This window comes from Ptychodera flava, chromosome 14 (assembly GCF_041260155.1).
Source record: "Ptychodera flava strain L36383 chromosome 14, AS_Pfla_20210202, whole genome shotgun sequence".
Classification (NCBI taxonomy): domain Eukaryota; kingdom Metazoa; phylum Hemichordata; class Enteropneusta; family Ptychoderidae; genus Ptychodera; species Ptychodera flava.
Genome location: NC_091941.1, coordinates 9,889,580 through 9,912,044, shown reverse-complemented (window position 1 = coordinate 9,912,044; position 22,465 = coordinate 9,889,580). Strand labels below are relative to the sequence as shown.

Genomic DNA, 22,465 nt, shown 5'->3' with positions numbered 1-22,465 from the left:
AAATTCACAGATTTAATAATGAGATTGTTGTTACACATGTAACTGGGCCAGTGCTGAAGATGGAAAGCTGCATTGTGCAAGTTGTTGTAGGTTTTGCCCAGATTTTATGCCAAGGGGTGCAAATTGTGAGATCTCAGCACAGGCCTTGCTTGTTCAGTAAACAAAATTCCAAACTGCATCAACCAGGCTTCATCAACAACTCCCTGTTCCGTGCTATGACAAGGGACTATGGTAAACAACTTGTGCAGTAAGACCAGCTACATATACTGTTGTTTTGCACCAGACAAAACACAATGTACACCTCAGACAAATCTGTTGATAATCTCAACAACTATATTTACACAACCATACAGTAATTTTGCTAAACTAGTGATTATTTACATGACATAAATAATGAGGCAGTTAAGAAAATTTCCATTTAACACATATATGACTTAATAAAATTCCAGTAGATCGTGTTCTGTCTTCAAGGTGAGAGGTATGTTATTTTCCAAGAACAGATGCTTTGTTGTCATACAGTTTGCTCAGTATGAAATTACTTCAATATCAAATCAGATACGTGACACTGTGCATCAACTAGTTTCTTCACATTTTCACCCTGTTTCACTGTATAGAGGTCCAACTTGGCCACAGAAAATAATGTGATTGGGCCAAACCACGGCAGTGAAAGGGTTAAAACTTTGTTTTATGGGTATGACAACCTGGGCAGCGTCATTTTCGGAAATGTTACAATGACAGAACAGTGAGTGAATGTCATAGGGTAAATTTAAAGCCACTTTTACAAACTCATGAATATGATGTTACAGGAAACACGCAACATGCACAGCCATGAAACCGTAATGCTGAAAGTGAACAGCCCCTTCACTCTCAAACTGTTGCTACAAAGGCAAATCTCTTGGGGTATGGTCACAAGAATTTTGTATTGTCATCTACACTATCATATTTATATGATTGGACAACATAATGGATTCCCTGTGTATATATGTACAGCATTATATCAACTAGAAACATGTTCGACATGGACTTTTGTAGGACGTCTCATCCTATTTAATACAATTGATAAACATGCTCCTTTTTACAACATTTGTAGTATGTGTGCTAAAACAATACATGAATAACTGGAAGCACACTCATACCAGACTTCCATATCCACAAACTAATTTGACATAAAAAGACAGAAATCTACAGTATCATGGTTAATATTGCACCAGCCACATTACATTATAGAATCATATCATCAAATTTTTACCATACAGCACTTGTATTGATTTTGACGCAATATATATTAATTTCAATTTGCCTTTTTGATTTCATAATTTTCAAGGTGACTTGCTCTACTATCTTTTCTGGTGTAGCCATTACAGAAGTCCCAGAATAATGGTACATAAACATCAATAGAGTGTTTCAGCAAAGTGCAGATTCTAAGTCTCATACCTTGATTCCAAAAACAAGTGACTTCATCTGCACTTTGCTTATACATTGTACTGTCTTTGCTTCACCTCAATTGCAGGAACAGCAAATACCCTATTATTAAACCACACTTCTACTCTGATATGTTTAGGAAATGTACACTAGTAACATCTCAGGTTGTCTCACTTCATGTTTGCTGACCCTAACTTTTAAAGAGAAACCGCTAAAATAGTATTCCACGTGGAAAGAGATGAAGAAATGAGTTGACAAAAGTGAGATAAGTGAGAGAGAGAAAACACTGACATCAATGTGATTAAACAAAAAAAAAGGATTGATTGGATACATGTAAACTGTTGGAATCAAAAACGGTTCAGAAACTAAAAGTACAGAAAGAGGTTCTAAAAGGGAAGAGTAAAGTGATATTAATAGCTTTACTAGGAAACAAGTAACCCTTAAAATGGTGAGAGAAGAGTTGTCCATTGTTGGTGAAAACTTCACTGTAAATATGGTATACGAGATAATACATATACAACAAAAGGAAAACATTCGTTTAATGGTACAGAGTATCACTCATTTGTAAAAATACTTGTTTGAGGCGACTATAAGGAACTAAAATTTGAATTTGCCGTTACTACTCAGATACAAGAATGTACATGCAATAAAATGCCTGTATCATAATTATCAAGAAAAGAAACGTTAAATTTGAATGATCTCATTTCACCGCATTACAATGAAAAGTTTCAATCATGAAGCTCATACGCAATACTTAGAACTGTTATTTACTTTCACAGAATGAACTACTGTAAAAATCCTATTAATTCGACCACTCTATTTTTTTTCTCAAAATGTAATTTTACGCTTATCAGTTTTGACCACCAATAGAAATTGGGACTTTCTCAATCTCTAATAATTCGACCAACCAATCATGACAAACTGTTTTGAACATTTTATTTTCGACAAAATACACAGAACAATACAATGAACAGTGCAGAATGTTGAAGTCAGCACTTCAGGAAAGTCATCTGTGTATGTTTCAATCATCCAAGATGGTAAGCATATCACTTATGAACTGTCAAAAAAGTTGAAATCCCGAATTATTTTGACCACTAAAACTACTTTGCCTTTGTTAATGTTTTATTAAGTCAACAATTTAAAATTGTAACTAGTTTTTTCTGGTCGAATTGACAGGGTTTTTACGGTATGACAACCATGGGAGTGCAGCTAAGCAGAAGTCAAACTACTACTGCTGCTGGAAGGTTTGATTGGGAACATCAATACTTTTGCGTGCATGAAATCCAAGTTGGGCAGGCTATCCAGTATTTTGCAGGCTTCATCGCTCAGGTTTGCGTCTCTCTGTCCTCGCTTCTTGACCATGGATGTGTTGGTGTTCATCTTGGCCAGGATGTCTGCAAACGGCTTGCCAGGCTGCGGTTTGCCAGCTGGCATTGGCGGTGGCTCTATCTCCAGCCCAAGTAACTCATCATCGTACGCTGAATAACAGGATAAGACAGATACAAATAAGGTCATATGTAACATCATAAAAAATACCTACCCGCTGGTTAACCTATAATGATCACAAAAGTCTGAACACAGTCCAGCCTTTTTCAGCTATTGATGGTAACTAAGCCTGACATTATCCTGTATCTAATGGTATTGAACGATGTCACTAAATCGATTGATTCCATTTCATGCTTCAATTAGTGAAGAAAAAATCACATGATCTGCATTTAATCAGGATGTATGAACATGAAAGATGAAACATAAATTGCTTAGACAGACTTGAAAGATGATAAAGGGACAGATTATGACCACCACCACAGCATGTTTCAGGTTCCTACCCTGAAATGTCAACCAGCCTAAAACGATATTCAGAGCAATTGGGAAGGCTATGACTGCACCGGTAAATGCTGATTGCAAATGAACATAACCATCACTATCTTCTCCTAGTCCAACATGTAAAGTTATCTTTTTTCTATGTACCAGTAATATTTCATATTTTGAAACGGAAACCACTTATTTCCTTCTCAACTGAATTATATGCAAGGTTTAAGTATTATCCTATCTTTAAATTCACAAAATTTAATAATCTAACATTAAACTCAGGAAAATACATACGCAGAAATTGTTACTTAATAAGCATTTGAACCTTTAATGTCGGAAAGTATGTGATGGAAATATCTCATTTCCACTATTGTACGTCTTCATGTACCATGAAAGAAAGCCAGAGAGTAGAGGATGTTTATTACTGTCATTCATAAATGTCTGCAAAAGCAAAACATCTGCTGTAGTGTAAGTTTATTAAATCTTTCTCACGGGACACCACAATCATCTAGGTTGCTAGTAATTTCACAAATTAATGAAAACTTGGTAAAACTTTGTTTTCAATAGTTTTCTTCAATTCACATTTTCTTTTTGGCAGTTTTATCTGAGAATGCAAGGCAAAGGGCACTTTTTGGAACAAAGGACTACATTCTGTAGATTGACCTATGACCTCTGTGATCTGGAAGAAATGTGAGATAGTGACGCTTCTGCTCATCTATTAAAGCGCATGGATATCCTATTACACAGTGTCAGGGCAGTACCTGACACATGCTGCAGTGAATGAACTAAACAGGGCTTGAAGACAATATGTCAATTAACAACATATCATTCCTGACTTAGGGGGGCATATTGCCCATAAGTGCCTTACTTCTGTTTGGTTATAGGTTCTTGAAATGTAAGAGGCTCTCTTATCTTCATCAAAATTCTAAGTCAAATCTGATTTCATGTTGGTTCATGGTTTTCAAGCCCTGAAAAGTCCTTTTGTAGTGCGGATGGTGGTGGTTTGCTATTAGGAAGCTGGTGACTGGAATTAGAGGCACTGGTGGTACCATACTCTAATTTATTTCTTCTACCAAAATGACCCAGTCTGTCAGGTATATATACTTTGAAATATTAAAAACATTTTTCTGGTTTGCTATGTCTAATTGTTAAACTACATGTACAAATGCCCACTACCTCCATACCAAAGTGATTTTGCTGTCGAAAATTTGCAGGTATTTTTGCTGGTGTCTGAGTTCTGAGACGGACATACCTGTGAGGGCACTACCACCACCATCCTGATAGAAAGGCAGCAGTGTGGAAGAAATCGGAGGAGGGAGGGTGCAAGTCCAGAAGACAAGACACAAAATGGTGAAATAAACGTCTCCAAAGCCGAGAAACGACCAACAAGGCACAGCAAAACCACATCATGCATGCCAGAGACACAGACTGAGAGATCTACTGAGTACGGCATGCTACAGTGCAAGCAAAATTAGATAGGTCATACAGTGGAACATTAACCCTGAGAAAATATATGTGAATAAAACAAATATCGTTGTCATAACTTTGCAAAATAATATAGCCATATCAGAATATCAACAATTCATTGAAATGAAAATTGCTTTCATATTAAATATCCTACAAAATGACTACACACACTTCTACAGAACATTGACTATCACACCATCCAGCTAACTTCATTGCATATAAACTAGACTTTACTATTAACTTTAGAGTCTCCTTTGCTACTGTTCATTGTGTCCTAGATCACATGCTTTATGCTTAATATAGAAACTATACATGATGCCAAACCTTAACATATTGGGGTTATCTGTTGGACTAAAGGCGGGAGACTATTTCATTTTTCAGCATTGACTCTGAGGTAACCTGTACTGTGGACACACTTTCAAATTGAGATTGGAACTTTAAATATCTCTATCACCATCTGCCTATTTTATTTCAACACACATCTGACCATGCTATGGATAGAAACAGTGGAATGCCAGGATGTATGTGTACTATGTTTTTTTTACGGAGAGAACTTTCTTAGTATCGTAACCATTTCATCATCTACTTACTTCAAAGATGGCTGAACGATTGACAAATGGTAGTATAGTGAGAGTTCACTGCTGAGTGGGCATAAACGTGTTATCACAAGAACTGAAAAACAGCCATGCACAGGGTCTGATGTATTTGTTTTGTCATGATATTTCAATTCAGTAAAGTGCATATCATGCACCATTTCATCATAGCATTTTAAAAAGCAGTTTTTAACGCAAATCAAGTACTTGCCTATCTCTCAGGTAATAACTACAACTGCAAGACAGCTTCAATGGCACACAGTAACTTTTTTTCTAAAACTCTTTAAAAAACGACCTTTGCTCTCGAACACTGGATTTTCAGGACAGAGTTGTGGTCGGTTGGATTGGGATGACCCTAAATTGGGTCAGATGTGTGTTTCATGGCATTCTTGTGTTTTATTTTCAAGATCAAGGCAAATTTCAAGTTTAAAATCAGGAAGTTGCACAGGACAACTACTCCGGTACAATATTCCATGGCATATTAGTCAGGAAGCTTTTTTTACATACAAGAAGTGAAATATGCTACTGATACTGGCTGCTACCCTGATAGTGCTCTATGCAAGATATCTATCTTATACAAACAGTTGCATTTCTGATAAGTCGCACAGTGTTACTATATATAACCCGATGTTATTAAAGTTCCCTAGAAATATGCTACTTTCTATGAAGTCTCCTTAAAACCAGGACCAGTAGAAAGGGAAACAGTAACAAGAGGGTAGGTAAGGGAGGGGAAAAATGGGAAAATTACCTGATCTGGTCTTGTTGTTAGTCTTTTTGGTGGAAGTTTCAGTGGCAAAGAAGTCCAAATTTAGACTGTTTGCTGTGATGTAGTTACAAAGATGACGTGAAGAGAAACATATTGTGTTAATGAAGATGAAATAAAACAGAACGTTGAGCAATGTTGTTTGCAAGGGGAAAAAAGGCTTCTTAGCATGATAGAGAAGAAAGTGAGTAATTTGCCAAAGCTGGTCTGTGAATGAATTAGCGCTAAAAGAGGAAAGTTTTCTATATGTCAATATTTGCCAATACACACCTTTGATGACTCTGTATGTTTCACAACAGAATACAATGATATAAATTACATTTGAAGCTGTGTGTTGTCTAATGTTTATAGACGAGAAAAGTGTCTGATTCAATGTAAAAAGTGACAGTTGAGGGTTTTCCTAAATTGCTGAAATTTCCAGTTATGCTGGCAACAAGAAAATGTCGATTTCTCAGGACAACAAAATGGGTTCCTATAGTCTTGCACGATACTTCATCTTTGACAATTTCTGCAACTCATCTTATAATCTGAGATTGAAAAAACATGGTATTTTTTATCTGCAACTACATAATCTTTGGGTGGGATACACCGTGATTAAAACTGAAAGTGAACAAAAACAAATAGAAATGTAGAAAATGCTATCTTTTTTATGTGTGATGTATTTCATGGTGGATTTGGCAATTTTTCCAAAATTCAATTGGAATACATGCTTTCAGGAAAATAATTGCTTTGAAAACCAGCCATGTTGAGAGATGGAGATAAGACGATGCAAAAATCCATTGTATGGGATTTCTAGACTAAGCTACATTGCCAAATGGCTTACAATATCTCCATACATTCTACTATATCTTTACATTGAATACATACAATTAAACACAACACTGTATCCAAGCATCCACCAATGTTTGCACATCTATAAACCACACCATTTTCTTAGAATTGCAACACAAGGGCGATGCTCATTTGAATTCAATTGGCTTGAGCTACGTGAACTTTGAACTCTGACACTATGATTAGCTGTGTCGGCAATGAAGAATGACAGAATTGACTTCAGAAAGGCTTACCATCTAAAGGATTTATGAGGCCACTGCCACTCCAGTCAAACTCCACTTGGGCTAAAGGTTCCTAAGTTAAACAATAACGAACAAGTTGGGAATTACAACAGAGTTTGCATGCACACTACTCGGTTTTGTGTTTCACTGCACTGCACTGCACTTCAAATTTCACAGAGACATCAATGTTTTTTTGCACAAAAAATTAATCTGTGCTCGCACCGGATAATCTTAGATGTAATATTTCAAACAATTTGACTACCACAATAATTGCAATATCCTATTTCCTGAAAATTCTGTTTTCTTTGGTCCTGTCACTTCAATTTATAAGCAGTCAGACATTGTGATGAGGAAAAATCAGTTGGACATATTTTTCTTGAATGTTCAATACCATGAAGAAATTCAATAGCTATATAAGATACAACAAACTGATGAAATCACCAAATATATGACATTCACTGATAGCACATACAAAAAGTACACAGTTTTGCATTTCATAGAAAGCTTTAACATCTCCTACTTCTTCTTTTTAGATGAATAGTTGAAAAGGGAAGTGGTGAATTTTCCTTGACTCAAATTAAATTTTCAATCTCACACATTTCTGGGAATCCGTGCTATGAACAGAGAATACTCCCTATATACATGCAACGTGAGTTTTGCTCGGACTGTAACAACAGGTGATAAATATCTGAGTGGTCGTGACACATTCACGACATCAGAGCCATTTCAGCGGATGACTAAACACACGTCGCGTACAAAACAAAGTGAAACAAAACTATGTTTTGTGATACGCCCACTTTCTGACATTCCAAACGGATTCACATTCACATACCAAGGGAATCGGGCACCATTTAAGGAAAGGAAAAAGAAGGTTTCAGACTGATTTCTTCATTTTCTAACATCCTACCACTGTGAGACGGGACACAGAGGAAACACCAAAACTTGTTCAATCACTATTCCTCAGATTTAATCATCAGCACACTGGTGCACTATTGTTAAAATTGACTGAAGAATATCAAATTGTAGATGGCTTGCTTTAAACCAGTACTACCAGACATTGATAGTTTGTTTTCAGCCTTTGAAATATTAGCAGACACTGATAGTTTGTTTTGAACCTTTGGAATATATAGACTTGATATGTGATGACAAAACCTATTTCATGTATTAGATCTCATCATATACGAATGAATGCGGGACAAACACAAAACCATTTTTCAGTCCTACTTTTTGTTTTGTTTTTTGATGAATTGTAGATATTGATGCACTGAAAAAGTTAAAATTTTCTCCAAAGCTGTGGTTCATGTTTAAGAAATGTTATGATTTCACGCATTTCCAAATGGTTTGCTCAGCTCGCTACAAATTCCATTCCATTACAAAGGGTAAACGACATTTTTGGATTTCTGTATTGTGTGAACATGTCTCTCTTTTATCGGATAAACAAAAATAAACCGACCATAAATGAGTTACAATAACTGCGAAAGTTTAAGCAATTATTGAGACAAAGACTGGAAACAAAAGTATGAACAACATACAAATATTGAGACTTTGTAGAAAACCGGACAGGAAAGTTAGGCATTCACATGAAACTTTGTAACATTACAGTTGGTGAAAATTAAGGGACTGGATTAATTACAGATTGGCCATGAAAGGAAAAAGAAGAAGACTAAAGAGGCTAGACAGGATCAGAAAACAAAAGAATTTCAGGAGTTGAAGAAAGGAAAGTAGAACAAATATCAGCACACAGGTTTATACTGACTATTTACAATTAGCAAGTATTATTACAGTCAAAGATGGCGACTTAATTCTCAAATGGAAAACTGTAACAACTTTCGGTAACTAACAAAGATATATTTTTATTGGATAGAAATTATACAAAAATCTAACACAACTTATTTTAGCAACTGAGGTAAAGTAAGAGAGTTTCTCATGTTAGCTGATGACAACTTATCTGGTAAATGATAGAAAATAAAACACATTATGAGCATTTAAAAACTGTGCAGCAGTTGGACAAGGAGAGCACTAGTCTATCGATTAATAACACAGAACATGCCATGCATCAGATATGACCAAAGTTAGTAAAGTTTCTGCCTCCTGTCCAGGTATGCGTAGCTTTCTAGAGGTGTTCAGGAAAAACAAGCTCTTCTTGAAATAGTTTCCCTCATTGGTACTGGTCTGTCAGAAAACCCCAACTTGATTTTCACTGTGTTCATGGCAGTCACACCAGGAAGTGATTTCAAATTGGAACTCCTGAAATTTGGCTGTTCAAGTTAACTTGTTTTCATATGGGCTGTACAGTATTGTTTCTTAAATTGAGATGGCAAATTGGGTGTGTGTTAAATTTTTCTACTGTGTTTTTTAACTGTTCACACATCTAAGTCATCTACCTTTCAAAAATTTTGATAAGATGCAAGACAAAAGTCTACTTACTTTAGTCTAATAATACAAAGCATGCAACAACACAAAGCTAAACACTTAATATTTCTCACTATGGGTATAATATGACTGTTGCCACGATCATATGTTTACACATAAACACACTGAGTAATTTGACAAGTGTGCACACACTTATTCATACTGGAATGAATCTGTTACAGTGGATAATATTGAGAGCACAACAATCTGTCAGTGAGAGTGACTTGACCAATTTATTGAGAGTAAAACCCAGCTGATGAGTCCAGCCCAGCAGATGTGACCGATGAAACTGAAAGACAATGACTCATGCACAGTGACACGTGATCCGGTCACAGATCAGCCACACCGCCACCAAACCAAGATTAATGACCGGCACGTGATAAGCTAGCCTAGCCCTGAGTGATTTCCATTGCAAGCTATGGGATGGATGCACCATTGGCTGTAAACCACTTTCTACAACAAATTAAATTCTTTTCAAGCTTTGCCTACGTCATACTCAATATGACCTTTAATTGATATTGTACTATGTGGTCTGAGAGAATGTCACCAAATTTCCAGATACCTATTATAGCCTTTATATTTAACACCCCATACGGAAACATGCACGACATCTTATCAATATTACCTGAGGAAGAACATCCTTGCTGTTTTCTTCCTTGCTCTCATCTTTGTCTGGTTTGTCTGTTTTTCCCCCAACCTTACTGGGTTGTAACATGGTTAAATTGGCAGCAAAAATGGGCACAGTAGAAGTCGGCTTTTTGGCCATCAACTGTAAAAAAAGAATTGGCAGAAAATACATAGAACTGGAAATTTCCATTGTATTTCATCTTAAGTGAGTCTTTCCATATATAATATATTTAGAAACAATTTTTCAGTTTATATGACAGCACTTTTGAATTGATAGGGATAGCACGAGGCAACCATCATAACCCCTGTCGATACATCATTCACACAGCCTGGCATGATGTCTCTCCAATCTGTAGAGGGCTCCCTTTACATTAGTTCACACAGAATGGCAAGACTGCGGGGTCCCATTGAGAGCTTGTCAGGGAGGAATATTGAACGCAGCTAAGGAATGATGGTTTCACACTTAGATAAGAGATCAGACAAAAAATAATTTGCTCTCATTGAAAAATATTTCCAAGTCATGCATAAAGATGTTGAATCCTATTTTGTATTGCAGTCATCCTTCGTAAGATTTTCAGACAAGAATTGAAAGATACTTACAATGTTTCTAGTGTCTATACCCAGTGATTTGAGCATAGTTTTGTCATTGCATGAGCCACCCCACTGATATGTTAAAGCATTGGTGTTGTCAACATCTTTCAGATTGTTCCACACATTCAAATCTTGTTCTTCCCTATCAAAAAAAATTCAAAGCACTCATGTTGATACATGCCACAATCATGGTGTTTCACAATTTTTTTTTTCAAAATGGATGGCATTGATAGGTGACTTGCAAAGGCAGTGGAATATTCATGGATGAGGTATTAAAGACCAGCAGACCAAAATTAATGAATAGAAAGTCAATTTGGCTGGTGTTCTGCTTAAAAATTTGCACTGCAGACCACTTCAATACACTGAATACCAGTAAGAAGAATGAACCTGGAACTATAGTTACACAAATGCTGATCTTATTGTCTGTTCTCCGACAGTTATGTTGTTTATTTACAATAGATATTTCTGATGTTCCGCTCTCAAACTGACGGTAACATTTGTCTCTCTGAATAAACTGTCTTTGACATCAACAGATACATTTTCAATATTTTGAAACTCAAAAACGTCTTTCTCACTTGCACTTCAAACTCTCAACCGAACAACATTTCAGGACACGATCAGCCCATGCTTAGTATATTGACAGCTGGCTTTCCTCTGCGTTCAGAGGTCACTACAGTTCAAAGGTGTCAAAAGTTGGAGGTCGTATTATGTTGATGTCATAGAGGACAAGCTTGACCTGTGTCAGTGATACCTTTCAGTAAATACAACAGGACATATTTAGAAGGACATCTGGGTAAACTTAAAACAAGCAGTGATGACAGTTTCATACAGAAGTAATGACAGCGTTTTAAATGCATCTCTACAGGGTCATATAAACATGTATTTCAAAAGACAGCTGTATAAAGTCAGCATTGGTTTTCTACATTCAAAGGCAGGGATTCATAATATGGTATTTAACCCTTTGAGTTCTTTGTAATTTTTCCCCAAAACATTTCAGTGCAACATTTTACAAATTTTTATGAATCTTTCTTTATCTGTTGTGAAAATTTTGGAGCAAATGGACATCACATTTAATTAGCTATGATTTTTGATCAAAATTTTGGCAAAAATCTGACAGAATTTGACTGGGATATTTTTTGTAAAGGCAACAAAAATTGACTTTGGCGCTCAAAGGAAATGCCAGCAAAATTTCTCAAAAAGCCCAGCAGTCTTGGGTTGGATAGTGTTTTATACTGTGAAATTCCTCATTGAAACTGCCACTTATATTAAGAAATTTACCAGATGTCTACCAGATGACTCTGAACACAGTAACCTGTGACTTGCAACCTGTACCTAGTACTCAGTAAATTACAGCGTGAAAGTTTTCTAAAGAACTGTCTAGATAAATGGACATATCACTACTCTAATGATATATGCTTGAAAGCGTTACAGTAAATATATCAAAGCATTAAAATGAAAAAAAAAACACATCACAATAAATTTGTCAGGAAAGAAAATACATTTCAATAAGTCTACGGGATGAATAATAAGAGTAAAAAACTGACTCACTTCTTCACACTTTTATGTCGATTTGATTTGGCGTTTGCACTGGTTTCTTTTTTCTTCTCCTTGCCGACACAGTCAATGAGTAACTCAATGATCAGATCCGGCGCTATTGCACTGTTCACTTGAGGAAAGCACAGGGAAAACACCCTCTGGATCTTGTTGCTTCCAAGTGCCTGGAGTAGAATGTACAGGAACAATAAATTCAGCCTGTAGTGTAACTAAATCCTAGTCTACAAGATTCATTTACCCCTTTCCTGCTAGGGTCAAGTCTTGCTATGAGGTCAAGTTGGCAATGGTTATACAAGAAGAGCATATTATATCCCCCTAGGTGTACATTTGATAACCCTTTAAAAACATGCCTATGATTTCCACTGTTCTGTCTTGCCCAGACATACATACATGTATATGAACATGGTAATTTTTACTGATAGACCTGATAGTGTATATCATGGCAGTATTATATCTCAGTGACTTTCTGAAAACTTTGATTTTTATGTCCATTTTAAAATTACTTGACCCAAAGAGGGTTAATAACAGTTTTGATATATCCTCTGCCATATAAACCACGCATAACATCACCACAACCTGACGTCAGATAGCTTGGAGGATTTATGTAAAATTAGAACACAGCACAGATGTACCATACAGATATAATCCCACAGCCATTATTCTTGGATGTGCTTCAAAGTTGACACAGAAGCAGTTTTTTAACATGACTTGGCATTTGAACAGCATCTGTGTTGCCAAAAATTGACATTTATTCTGATGTACAAAGAGTTCACTTTCTTTTTCCGTAGCCTATGAAAATATAAGATTTTGGACCTGACATCACTTATACATGTAAATGTTGTACAATCACATGTCATTGCATGTAAAATAGCCAAAGGTTGTCTGAAATGTTTTTTTAGTGTCCGTACGATCGCAGAGAGCCTATCATGTGATAAATTATTCACAGTGTCATGTATATCATGGTTATTAGATAGCAAGGCCTCATACAAAAAGCTGAGTAGATTTCATTTCATTTCACTCTTTTCCCTATTTGAAAACAAACTGCTGAAAAGGCTATGGATATATGCAGATGATCAAGGTCAAGCAATAGCTCTCTAAATATTTGAAATTTGAAATGTCACACAAATATATAAAACGTAAAGATGTAAATTGTTGTATGAATATCTACATGTATATGATATAAATTTTCTCAAAAGCCAGTAACAAGCATATGTGGAATGTACATCTGCTTTTGTAGCTACTTGTATGCAGTTACTGTGCCCATATCATTTCTAATGTTAATACTGTTTACTTTAGTTCATATATATGAATGCATTAATTTACACCATAGACCCACATTTATTTTGGTTTCTGTGACTGAAGGACTATTCTGACTTGCAAAGATACAACAATTACTTCAGCACCACGTTTATCTAAACCTTTGTCCACTTTTTTAAAAATAATGAGATACCCGACAAAATAGACAAAGTATGGCCAGGTACTGATAGTCACTCAATTGGATCAATAATTGAAAAGGCTATAGGTCAGTATTAAATACCATGGGGAGACCAAAGGTACTTCACTATTGCAGCATGTCATGGGCACATGTACATGTACATAGTACAATATAGATAACATCATTTAATGTGAATTCTATGACAAGATTCAATAAGGGAAACTTTTTGTTTTATTTTTTCAATTTCCTAAATAATTGTCATTGGCCTATACAATATAAAGTACATGTAATTAGTGAATATAAAACTTATCTAAATATAGATTACTTGTTTTAGAAAATTAATTAATGAACTACTGCAACAGTGAACTTGAAGAACACAACTGCTGACAGTTTAGTTGAAAAAAAAATTGTCTGGATGATTTAAACCCTTTTTTGATCAGCTGGCAAATTAAAATTTTGCATAAAAATACTCTGTTCAGATACACGTCAACATAAAATACAACACAGTGTTTGATACGATTGTGTTATTTTTGTGTTGTGTTTAAACATATACCTGACAGCATAGCAATGGCAGAAAGGAAAACACATCAGATTTGGATGATACAGGCAAACTCACAGATTTCACATTGAAGTATCCAGCAGACCTTCACCCATGTTACACAACAAAATTAATCCTACTATATATTGAATGCAAAAAGTCACAGCAGTGAAATCAAAAGGTCACATATAATTTCACATGCTGCCATATTCTGCTACCTATTTTTTTCATTACTACAGTATGACAATGATCCAGGCCATACATTACAATCTATCAGGAATCTTGAACAATAGTAGCAACAGCACATGCCCTTCCTTTGGGTTCAAATGTACACCCTAGATTCATAAATTATTCCCTTATTACTTCTTCTGACAGAATGCGCAGATATTCCGTTCAAATCAGAGTGACATACTTTAATCATATGTAGTGTAATGACATCAATAGATCCTTGGGTGTGATTAAATTATGTGCTGAATGTAAAAAATACCGTGTCTTTGTGATAATTAAATATGGAATTGAATCTTCAGATTAGGAGAATATGGTTAAAAAAAAAAACATTGATCAGTGATGGACAGAAAATATACATAACACATGACAAATAAATATATATAGTAGCTAAAAGAAGCCAAAAAAAATACTAACATTTTTGGTAAAGCAGGTATTACGACCTTCTTTTATGATAAATCTCAATCTACATACACTCACGCTGGGGTGATTGATATCCAAGCTTAAAGATTCATGTTTTTTATTTCCTAAAAGCCTAAGTGGTGTTACAAAGCCATTTTCCTGGGTTGACAGCCATAGGAAAACAAGTGGTTGCCATTATCCGGGCATGTTGGATTGAAATCGATGTCTTAATGGACTGTCACCATAGTGTGTATGGAATGCCAATGTGCATGTCATTGCACTCAGTAATATTAGCTAAAGGAGCTCCTGGTTACAGTGCTAAAAACTCTGGAGAGGAAACAAATACTTTCTTTACATTTGCTGTCAGAAATCTTGCTGTAGACAGTATGACTGGCACAGTGACTGAGCAATGTATCCGCTGTTATTACATGCATGAAATTTATCACATCTAATACTAGCCCCGAGTTGAGGCAAACATTGGTAATCTGTTTCTGCTGGGTTTCTCAGATCAGCTGAGTCGCATGCTGAGCAATATCAAACTTTAAGCAGATTTGCCTTTAGTACGTCTGCTGTATACAACAATTCATGAAATATACAAGGCAATGTACCTTTACTATGCCAGCTATACCTGACACAGTTTTAATGTACATATACATTCCGCTCTGAACGATGTAATCCTACGTTGGCTTATCAAGTCTGATGCACCTGTATAGAAATATCTTGCAGGACTTTGAGGTTGCAATGAGGAAATAGAAGAACTAAGCCACTCTTAAATAAGCGATTACCCTCAAGTAACATCAACCAATAGGCAAGCAGACCATTTTTGGATTTACTGTTGATAAATCATTGCTTTGTACTTTCTCTGAATTACATACAGGAACCCAGGGTATGTTGTGAGTATACATAAGTGCATTAACTGAAGTTATGTGCCATTGCACACGTACTGGTTAATCTAGTGTTTGTATTTGTCTATGTAGAAGCTGAGCCATAAACCTTAAGTAGCCAATCCTATGAAGCTAAACTGTGAGCATTGAGTAACAAACATACACGTATGTAAATTGTGCACTGTTATGTAAATTGGCCACACCTCTGATTTTCCAAGATGTGGAGCACATCTAGTTTTGTAACCCATATTTTGTTGAATCCTAGAAGTTTGGGTAGCAGGTGAGATACAGGGTTGGCATTTTGAAAGTTTGTATAAGATGTTTCCTTTGTATACCTGTGAATACCACATAAACATTGAACAAGATCTATGGTGCATTTTTGTAATAAAATCAAGTACAAGTCTTAAGCATTCTTACAAAACCTGTATTTTTGTGGCATGTTACTCGATAGCCGCCATTTAAATACAAATACAGAAGTGACTTTACATGAAATGATACAGTCAAGGTAAATATTTTATGAAATGACAACGTGGAGTAAATTTTGCATAATATTTACGATGTAAAATTGTGGAAATTGTGCCGTACATACCTCTGTGGTTGTTGTAGATGTTGACGGTGCTGGCGTAGAAAACTGGCCAAATTCAGTATCATTTTGGCTGAAGTCAGCAAATCCACCAGATTCCGAAGCAGATGCTTCTGGTTCTTGAAAAGTGCCGAATGAATCATCTTTCAAGACTGTTTTAGAATCACTGAAAGCACCAAAATCATCACTGTTGCTTTTTGCTTTGGTTGAATCACTGAACTCTCCAAACTCATCATCGTCCGGTTCTGTTCTGTCTTGGAATGCACCAAAATCTTCGCCAGAATTACCAGACGGTTTATCAAACGTTCCAAAGTCACTGAAATCATCCTCAGCTTTGCTGGCAGGCTTTTCAAATGTACCAAAGTCGCCAAAATCATCATTATTTGCATCATCTTTTGCCAGTTCATCACTGGCATTTCCTGCTGTCACATCACCTGACAAATTATCACCACTGTCTTTCCTGGAGGATTCATCAGCAGCATCATTTGGGTTCTCATCCGTCACTCTGCTTTTTCCCAATTCCCCGTACTGGTCACTTTCCTGGCTATCTGATTTTGCATCGCTATTTTCCAGAGATTCTTTGAATTTGTCCGAGTCACTGTCTCGAGATCCAGAGTCGGGAAAGTCATATGGCTCAGAAAACGCACTGAATCCATAGTCATTGGACATGGGTTCTCTGAAGACAAGGTCAGAAGTATCGGCAGCACTGGTCTCTTCATTGAATTTACCAAACTCCAGGTCATCACAATCGTCATCCAAATCTACAGCATCTCTCTCAGGATGTTCTTGGTCATCGAGAGAGCCTGACTTGTGTAAATCAGTAGCTACGTCAGGGCTGGCATTTTCTGGATCACTGTTACTGGCTTTGCTCCCTGTTTCCCTGGGGTGATCATGGCTGCCCTGTGTATCTGACACTGAATGGAATGGAGTGAAGTCGCCAAATCGAGGAGTTGTCCCTGAGCTCAGATCTTCGTAAGTATCGCTTGGCTGGTCTTGTGAACTGTCACAACCCATAGATTCCGATCCATTATTTCCCGTGTCCATGCCTTTCTCAAAACCTTTCCATGAGTTTCCGTCATCTGCAGACTCATCATTTTCCATGTCTCCTTGTTCATTTGTCTGCGGTAGACCCTCACTAGTTCTAAAATCACCGAAGTCATCTTCCTGGCTAGTACTCAGGTTGCCTTCAGGTGAGATGGGCCCATCATCTTGTCTCTTTTCACCCAATGTGGGATTAGTATCTGATGGGCTTTGTAAAGACAGTGTATCTGGACTGGAAAATGAATTACTGTCTGAGTTGAAAGTCTTTCTGTCTGAGCTAAAATCAGGATCAGTGCTCATTTGGCTGCCTGATCTCGATTCATCAGTACTTTTTTCTTTGTCTACCGATTCATTACTGTCAATACTGTTACTTTTTCTATTTTGTTGTAAATTGGTTGAATCAGTGCTAAAGCTGGGCAAAAAATCTATAGATGATTTTGTGTTTGCATTGGTGAAATCTGCAAAGTCCGATGAGGATTGAAAGTTTGCGAAGGTGTCCTCGCTTGTGCTGTGGTCTACGGCAGGAGGGGCTGTCTGGAAAAAATTGAAGCGATCATCATCTACTGGTGTAAAATGCATGTCACTCTGTGGTGAGTCCACTTCTCCAAAGCCGGCACTTGTGAAGTTGCCAAAGTCCGCGTCTTCATCATCATCAAATGAGGGCCCATCCATGGGTGGTGGTGTTGACGACAGCATTGGAATGACATTCTTACTTTCAGGTTCCATGATTTTGAAGAGTCACATCTATGGAAGATGACAGAAAAGAAACATAAACATCATGTGTTTCATAACTGATACACTCACATTCAGTAATTACATTTCCCGTACACAACCCTGTACAAAGGCATTTTCACATTTTGTTACATCCAAATGTACCATTTACACTTTAGATTGAGGTTCCCAGTTTTCCTTTGCTGTTTGGCAAAAAATGATTTAATAATGTTACTGCAATGAAAGAGCCTGCACAGATGCTGAATTTTCAAGAGAAATCTTCAGTTTTGTATCCAATTTGGTACCAGAGAAACAAATCACATGATATTTGCTGACACTTGAAATCAAAATGGCTGCCACCTCCTGTTAACTCTATGGTTAAATCGATTTTCACGAAAATAAATCACTGAAAACTTCATCAACTCCATGAGCTATAAACTGAGCTCCGACAAGAGGTAGACCAAAACAGAATTGTACAGGTTTGAGAATCAGAATGTCTGTCCCCGATGCGCAACACAAAGTTGTCAAATAATTACCAAGAACTACTTCACTGTGAATTTTACGTGATAGGAAAAAATAATGAAAATGCTCACCAAGAACATCAACCATGATGACTAATGAAATATTAATATTGATAAAACCTAATTGATGAATTCACAGCCTTTATAATGGCAAATATATTTGAAAATATGAATGACTAATATTAGTTATCCCTGCATGTTGTTCCAGAAGAAATATTTGCAACATCATTGTTTGAACCATTGTGACAAATATTGATATTCCATTTGTTGCTGTGTGCAAGTAAAAAGTTGATATCCCAGCTATAAATCAAAAACACAAGGTATCCCACTCTGTTACAACATTTGAAACAATTCACTCCAAAAGATGGATATCATAAATGTTATATGGCGGAAAAAAAGGAATTATTTTTCAGTCCAATTAACCTGCAGATGATTTTTTCCCAAAATAGGATTAGGTAACTATTGAGAATGAAAAAAAGTATCTGGCTAATATGGTGATATTATATAACTGATCAGATTTTAAACCATACAAACCATTTGAAGAGGACTAAAGGTTATGTTCATACGTAACATGCAAACCAACAGATTAACATACCTGCTATTATATTCATGATGTGCCCATATTCTATTTGGTTGCTGTGTGGCAAATAATTAGGCATATTGCCACTTTGTGGAGTGTAATTCAGAATGGAGTGATATTATTGAACCAGTTTTTCCAATTGGCTGTTCATTCACGTGCAAAGCCTATCTAGGGTTCTAACGATTTTCTGATAACAAAAATGTGATTAACATTTTTTTACATAGTTACATTCATGGATACATCTTATTTAGTTTTTAATAAATTCATAAACACTGTGATAGCTGTACAGATCAGCTCTACAAACTTGATAAGTGAAGACTGAGAAAGGGAGATTATCCTCATCATTGTGTCTGAAGTTTGACTCTCTACAACGTGATGCTGATTCAATGTACACTTTGGTGAGCCAGACGATTACCTCCATTCAATCTCTACGGCCTCAGATAGCTGTTCATCACGTTCGTGATAACACAATTTATGCTTGTAAAGGGACTATTTGGCTTGAAAAACTTAACAACAACTAACATGGCAAATGTTCAAAGTGTTTTCTTACAATTTTTCATGGACAGCAAATGGGATTGCATATTATTTGAGAATCTGCTGAAAACGAATGCGGCTTTAGAATGAACGGTTGTACCATCTCTGCTACCTCCATGGTTGTATACAGTGGGTGTACCCAGTCCAATGTTGGGGACTAGTACCACTGTACCAGTAATGCAGCTTTTTTCACCGGCCGAACTTAAAATTCACCCGAAATTCAACCCCGACAGATATTAAATTAAACATTTGAAGCGTAAAGTCACCATTTCAACCAAATGTAGTGTTCACAAGCTGTAAACCAACATCATACATTTCACAAGGGAAGGTACTGTACACGTACATATGTCAATGTCATTATGCCGCAAGCCATTATTATCACGAGGATAATGTCGTCGGGGATAATATTTTTTGCAATCTCATTTCAATTTCCCTCACAGAATATAAGAATATACAATTGATAACACGGTCTAAACACCCAATAATCAATATACATGTACACAGGCGACCTGTTAAGACTTCTTTTTACACACAAAGGTGGTGGACTGACATTGATATTGATAGGCATTTGCGGAAAATGCCTGACCTTCCATTGACCGATTCCTTCTCTTATGGGGAAACTTTCACTTACCTATTCGCAAAGCTCGAAGTATTTATACATTAGGAACTTGCTTCTTATCACAAGCTTGATTAATTCCGGTAAAACAAATAATATATCTCTGTGGAAGCGTGCTGTGCAAGAATTCATGGGACTATCCCTCCACGTCCGCCATGAGACCCACAATGCATCGTACAACCAGTTACAAGAAAACCGGTAGAGGCGCTGTTGTGGTCAATGCGTGCATATCTGCCAAGCACGGTCGTGCCCCGCCCCCTGAATTCTGAGCTTCTCTATATCGTCTCTAATAAAAAAAAGGGGGGCACAAAAGTTCAGGTATGTGCGTGGAGTAAGTGTACCCGGAAGTACAAGTGTGGGACGACTTCGTACGCGTTGTGTGCAGAGGTACGTAGTGTACAGGCGCGCATCAGGTACACTCTACGCCATCCCAACACAGGCGGCGCTGTACATGGTGTGGAGTAGTGATTACCCAGTCACATACAGCAACAAATCCCTGGCAGCTTCTGTGATGATATTTTACTGACCATTAAAAACAAAGATTTGCTCTTTTGTTCTGTGATGAAGTTTTGTAATTTTGCACAGTTTACATTCACCATTGTTTAATTAAATACAATATTTTAGAAAATATGGGCCATTGCCAGGGGTTCATTTTTTAACGGTTTCAAGTTGATTCCTCATGATGTGGATGGCAAGATACTAGCCCATGTCCTTTCTTCATATTGTAAATTATCCACATTGTACAAAATCCATAGTAACATAACTTCCACTGCTATCATTGAAGTATAATAAGTGAATACCAGAAGAATGAAAATGGTAGTTTGCTTTTTTCAATATTGGTCTATCCATGTTCAAATACATATACGGTAATAAGGCAAATCTCACAATTGAGTCGTTACAACATTGCTTTGGAAGAACATTAAAGTTACTTTCATTTCATGGAGCTATGTGCAAAGATTCATGATAATGACAATGCTAGATGTGGGATTTTCCTGGTGATTGTAAGTTTGTGATCTCTTTGCCGGGAAGAGACGATGGCTTACCAGCTTTTCCTGTCAATGTGAGAAATATGTTTGAGGTGAGGCCATTTGGGAAGATTGCACAACTATTATGCAGATTATCAATAATTATAAAATGAACTCACACTAAAATCACACTACCTTCACAACTGTTCACTGACATTGAACATTAAAGGGATAAAGTCGGCCATTTTTGATGAATTTTGTTTGATACGAGATACTACTTATATTGTTTGACATGTTGAAAGATACTGAATAAATGGGTGACCATGGATATATTTGACCCCGGTTTTAGACACAATACATGAAACCATCGCGAAAATGAATTAATGGTCATGACCATTAATTATTTTCGAGACTGTTTCATTTGTCTCAAATCGGGGTCGAATATATGCATTCTCACCAATTTATTCAGTACCGGTATTTTTCAACATGTCAAACAATATAAGTAATATCTCGTATCAAACAAAATTCATGAAAAATGGCCGACTTTGTCCCTTTAACGTACCTGTTCTTGTTATGGTACAGGAATGTTATCAGACAAATTGAGAAGTGGCTGTTAAACTTCTTCATCTTAAGCCTTGGAATGTGATATTTGTCTCCAAAGGGATCTCCAATTAGTCACGGTGATAAGAAAACATAGACAACATAATAAAATTATAAAGCCTTTGACGTTGCTGCTTAAATTATATTTGGCTATTAAGGAGGCTGCTGGGGGTCCAGAAGAGGCAAATTTTTTTCACTCTTGTCATCACATAAAGAGTTTGACATTTGAAAATGATTTTTGTCAGGAAGAAAATGCAGAAAAAATTCAGCAAGATATATTTGGTCCCTTAGAAATACTAGAACAAAGGTCATCTACTGAATGAAGAAGTATGGCAACTTTTATAAGTAAACACCTTCCTGAACTTGAACAGACAATAACACAGACTTACAAAAATTCAATCATATGACTTTATTCACAATTTTACAATGTAAATTTCACATATACTATCTCCTCTTGTGCAAAAGAATAAAATTTATTTGAAAGGAAGCAGTGTGGATTCATGTAACTCTATAATGATTGTGTTGACAGTTGAACTATGG

General features: G+C 36.4%; 1 protein-coding gene across 5 annotated transcripts; it reads right to left on the bottom strand.

Annotated features, from left to right (window-relative positions):
- Window positions 1–311: 311 nt before the first annotated feature.
- On the bottom strand, window positions 312–20,538 carry LOC139149275 (aftiphilin-like). Of its 5 annotated transcripts, XM_070720925.1 has the most exons (9): window positions 20,376–20,531; window positions 16,364–18,142; window positions 12,285–12,454; window positions 10,746–10,878; window positions 10,144–10,287; window positions 7,119–7,179; window positions 6,040–6,111; window positions 4,484–4,508; window positions 2,342–2,900 (listed from the first exon to the last, which is right to left on the bottom strand). In XM_070720925.1, exons 2-8 carry the CDS (start codon window positions 18,122–18,124, stop codon window positions 4,495–4,497), a joined length of 2,355 nt encoding a protein of 784 aa, XP_070577026.1. In that variant the 5' UTR covers window positions 18,125–18,142; window positions 20,376–20,531; the 3' UTR covers window positions 2,342–2,900; window positions 4,484–4,494. The 5 variants fall into 5 exon arrangements, with proteins under 5 accessions (XP_070577023.1, XP_070577024.1, XP_070577027.1 ...); XM_070720922.1 differs by lacking the exon at window positions 4,484–4,508 and having other exon boundaries at window positions 312–2,900; XM_070720924.1 differs by lacking the exons at window positions 2,342–2,900; window positions 4,484–4,508 and adding an exon at window positions 4,521–4,685.
- Between the last annotated feature and the right edge of the window lie 1,927 nt (window positions 20,539–22,465).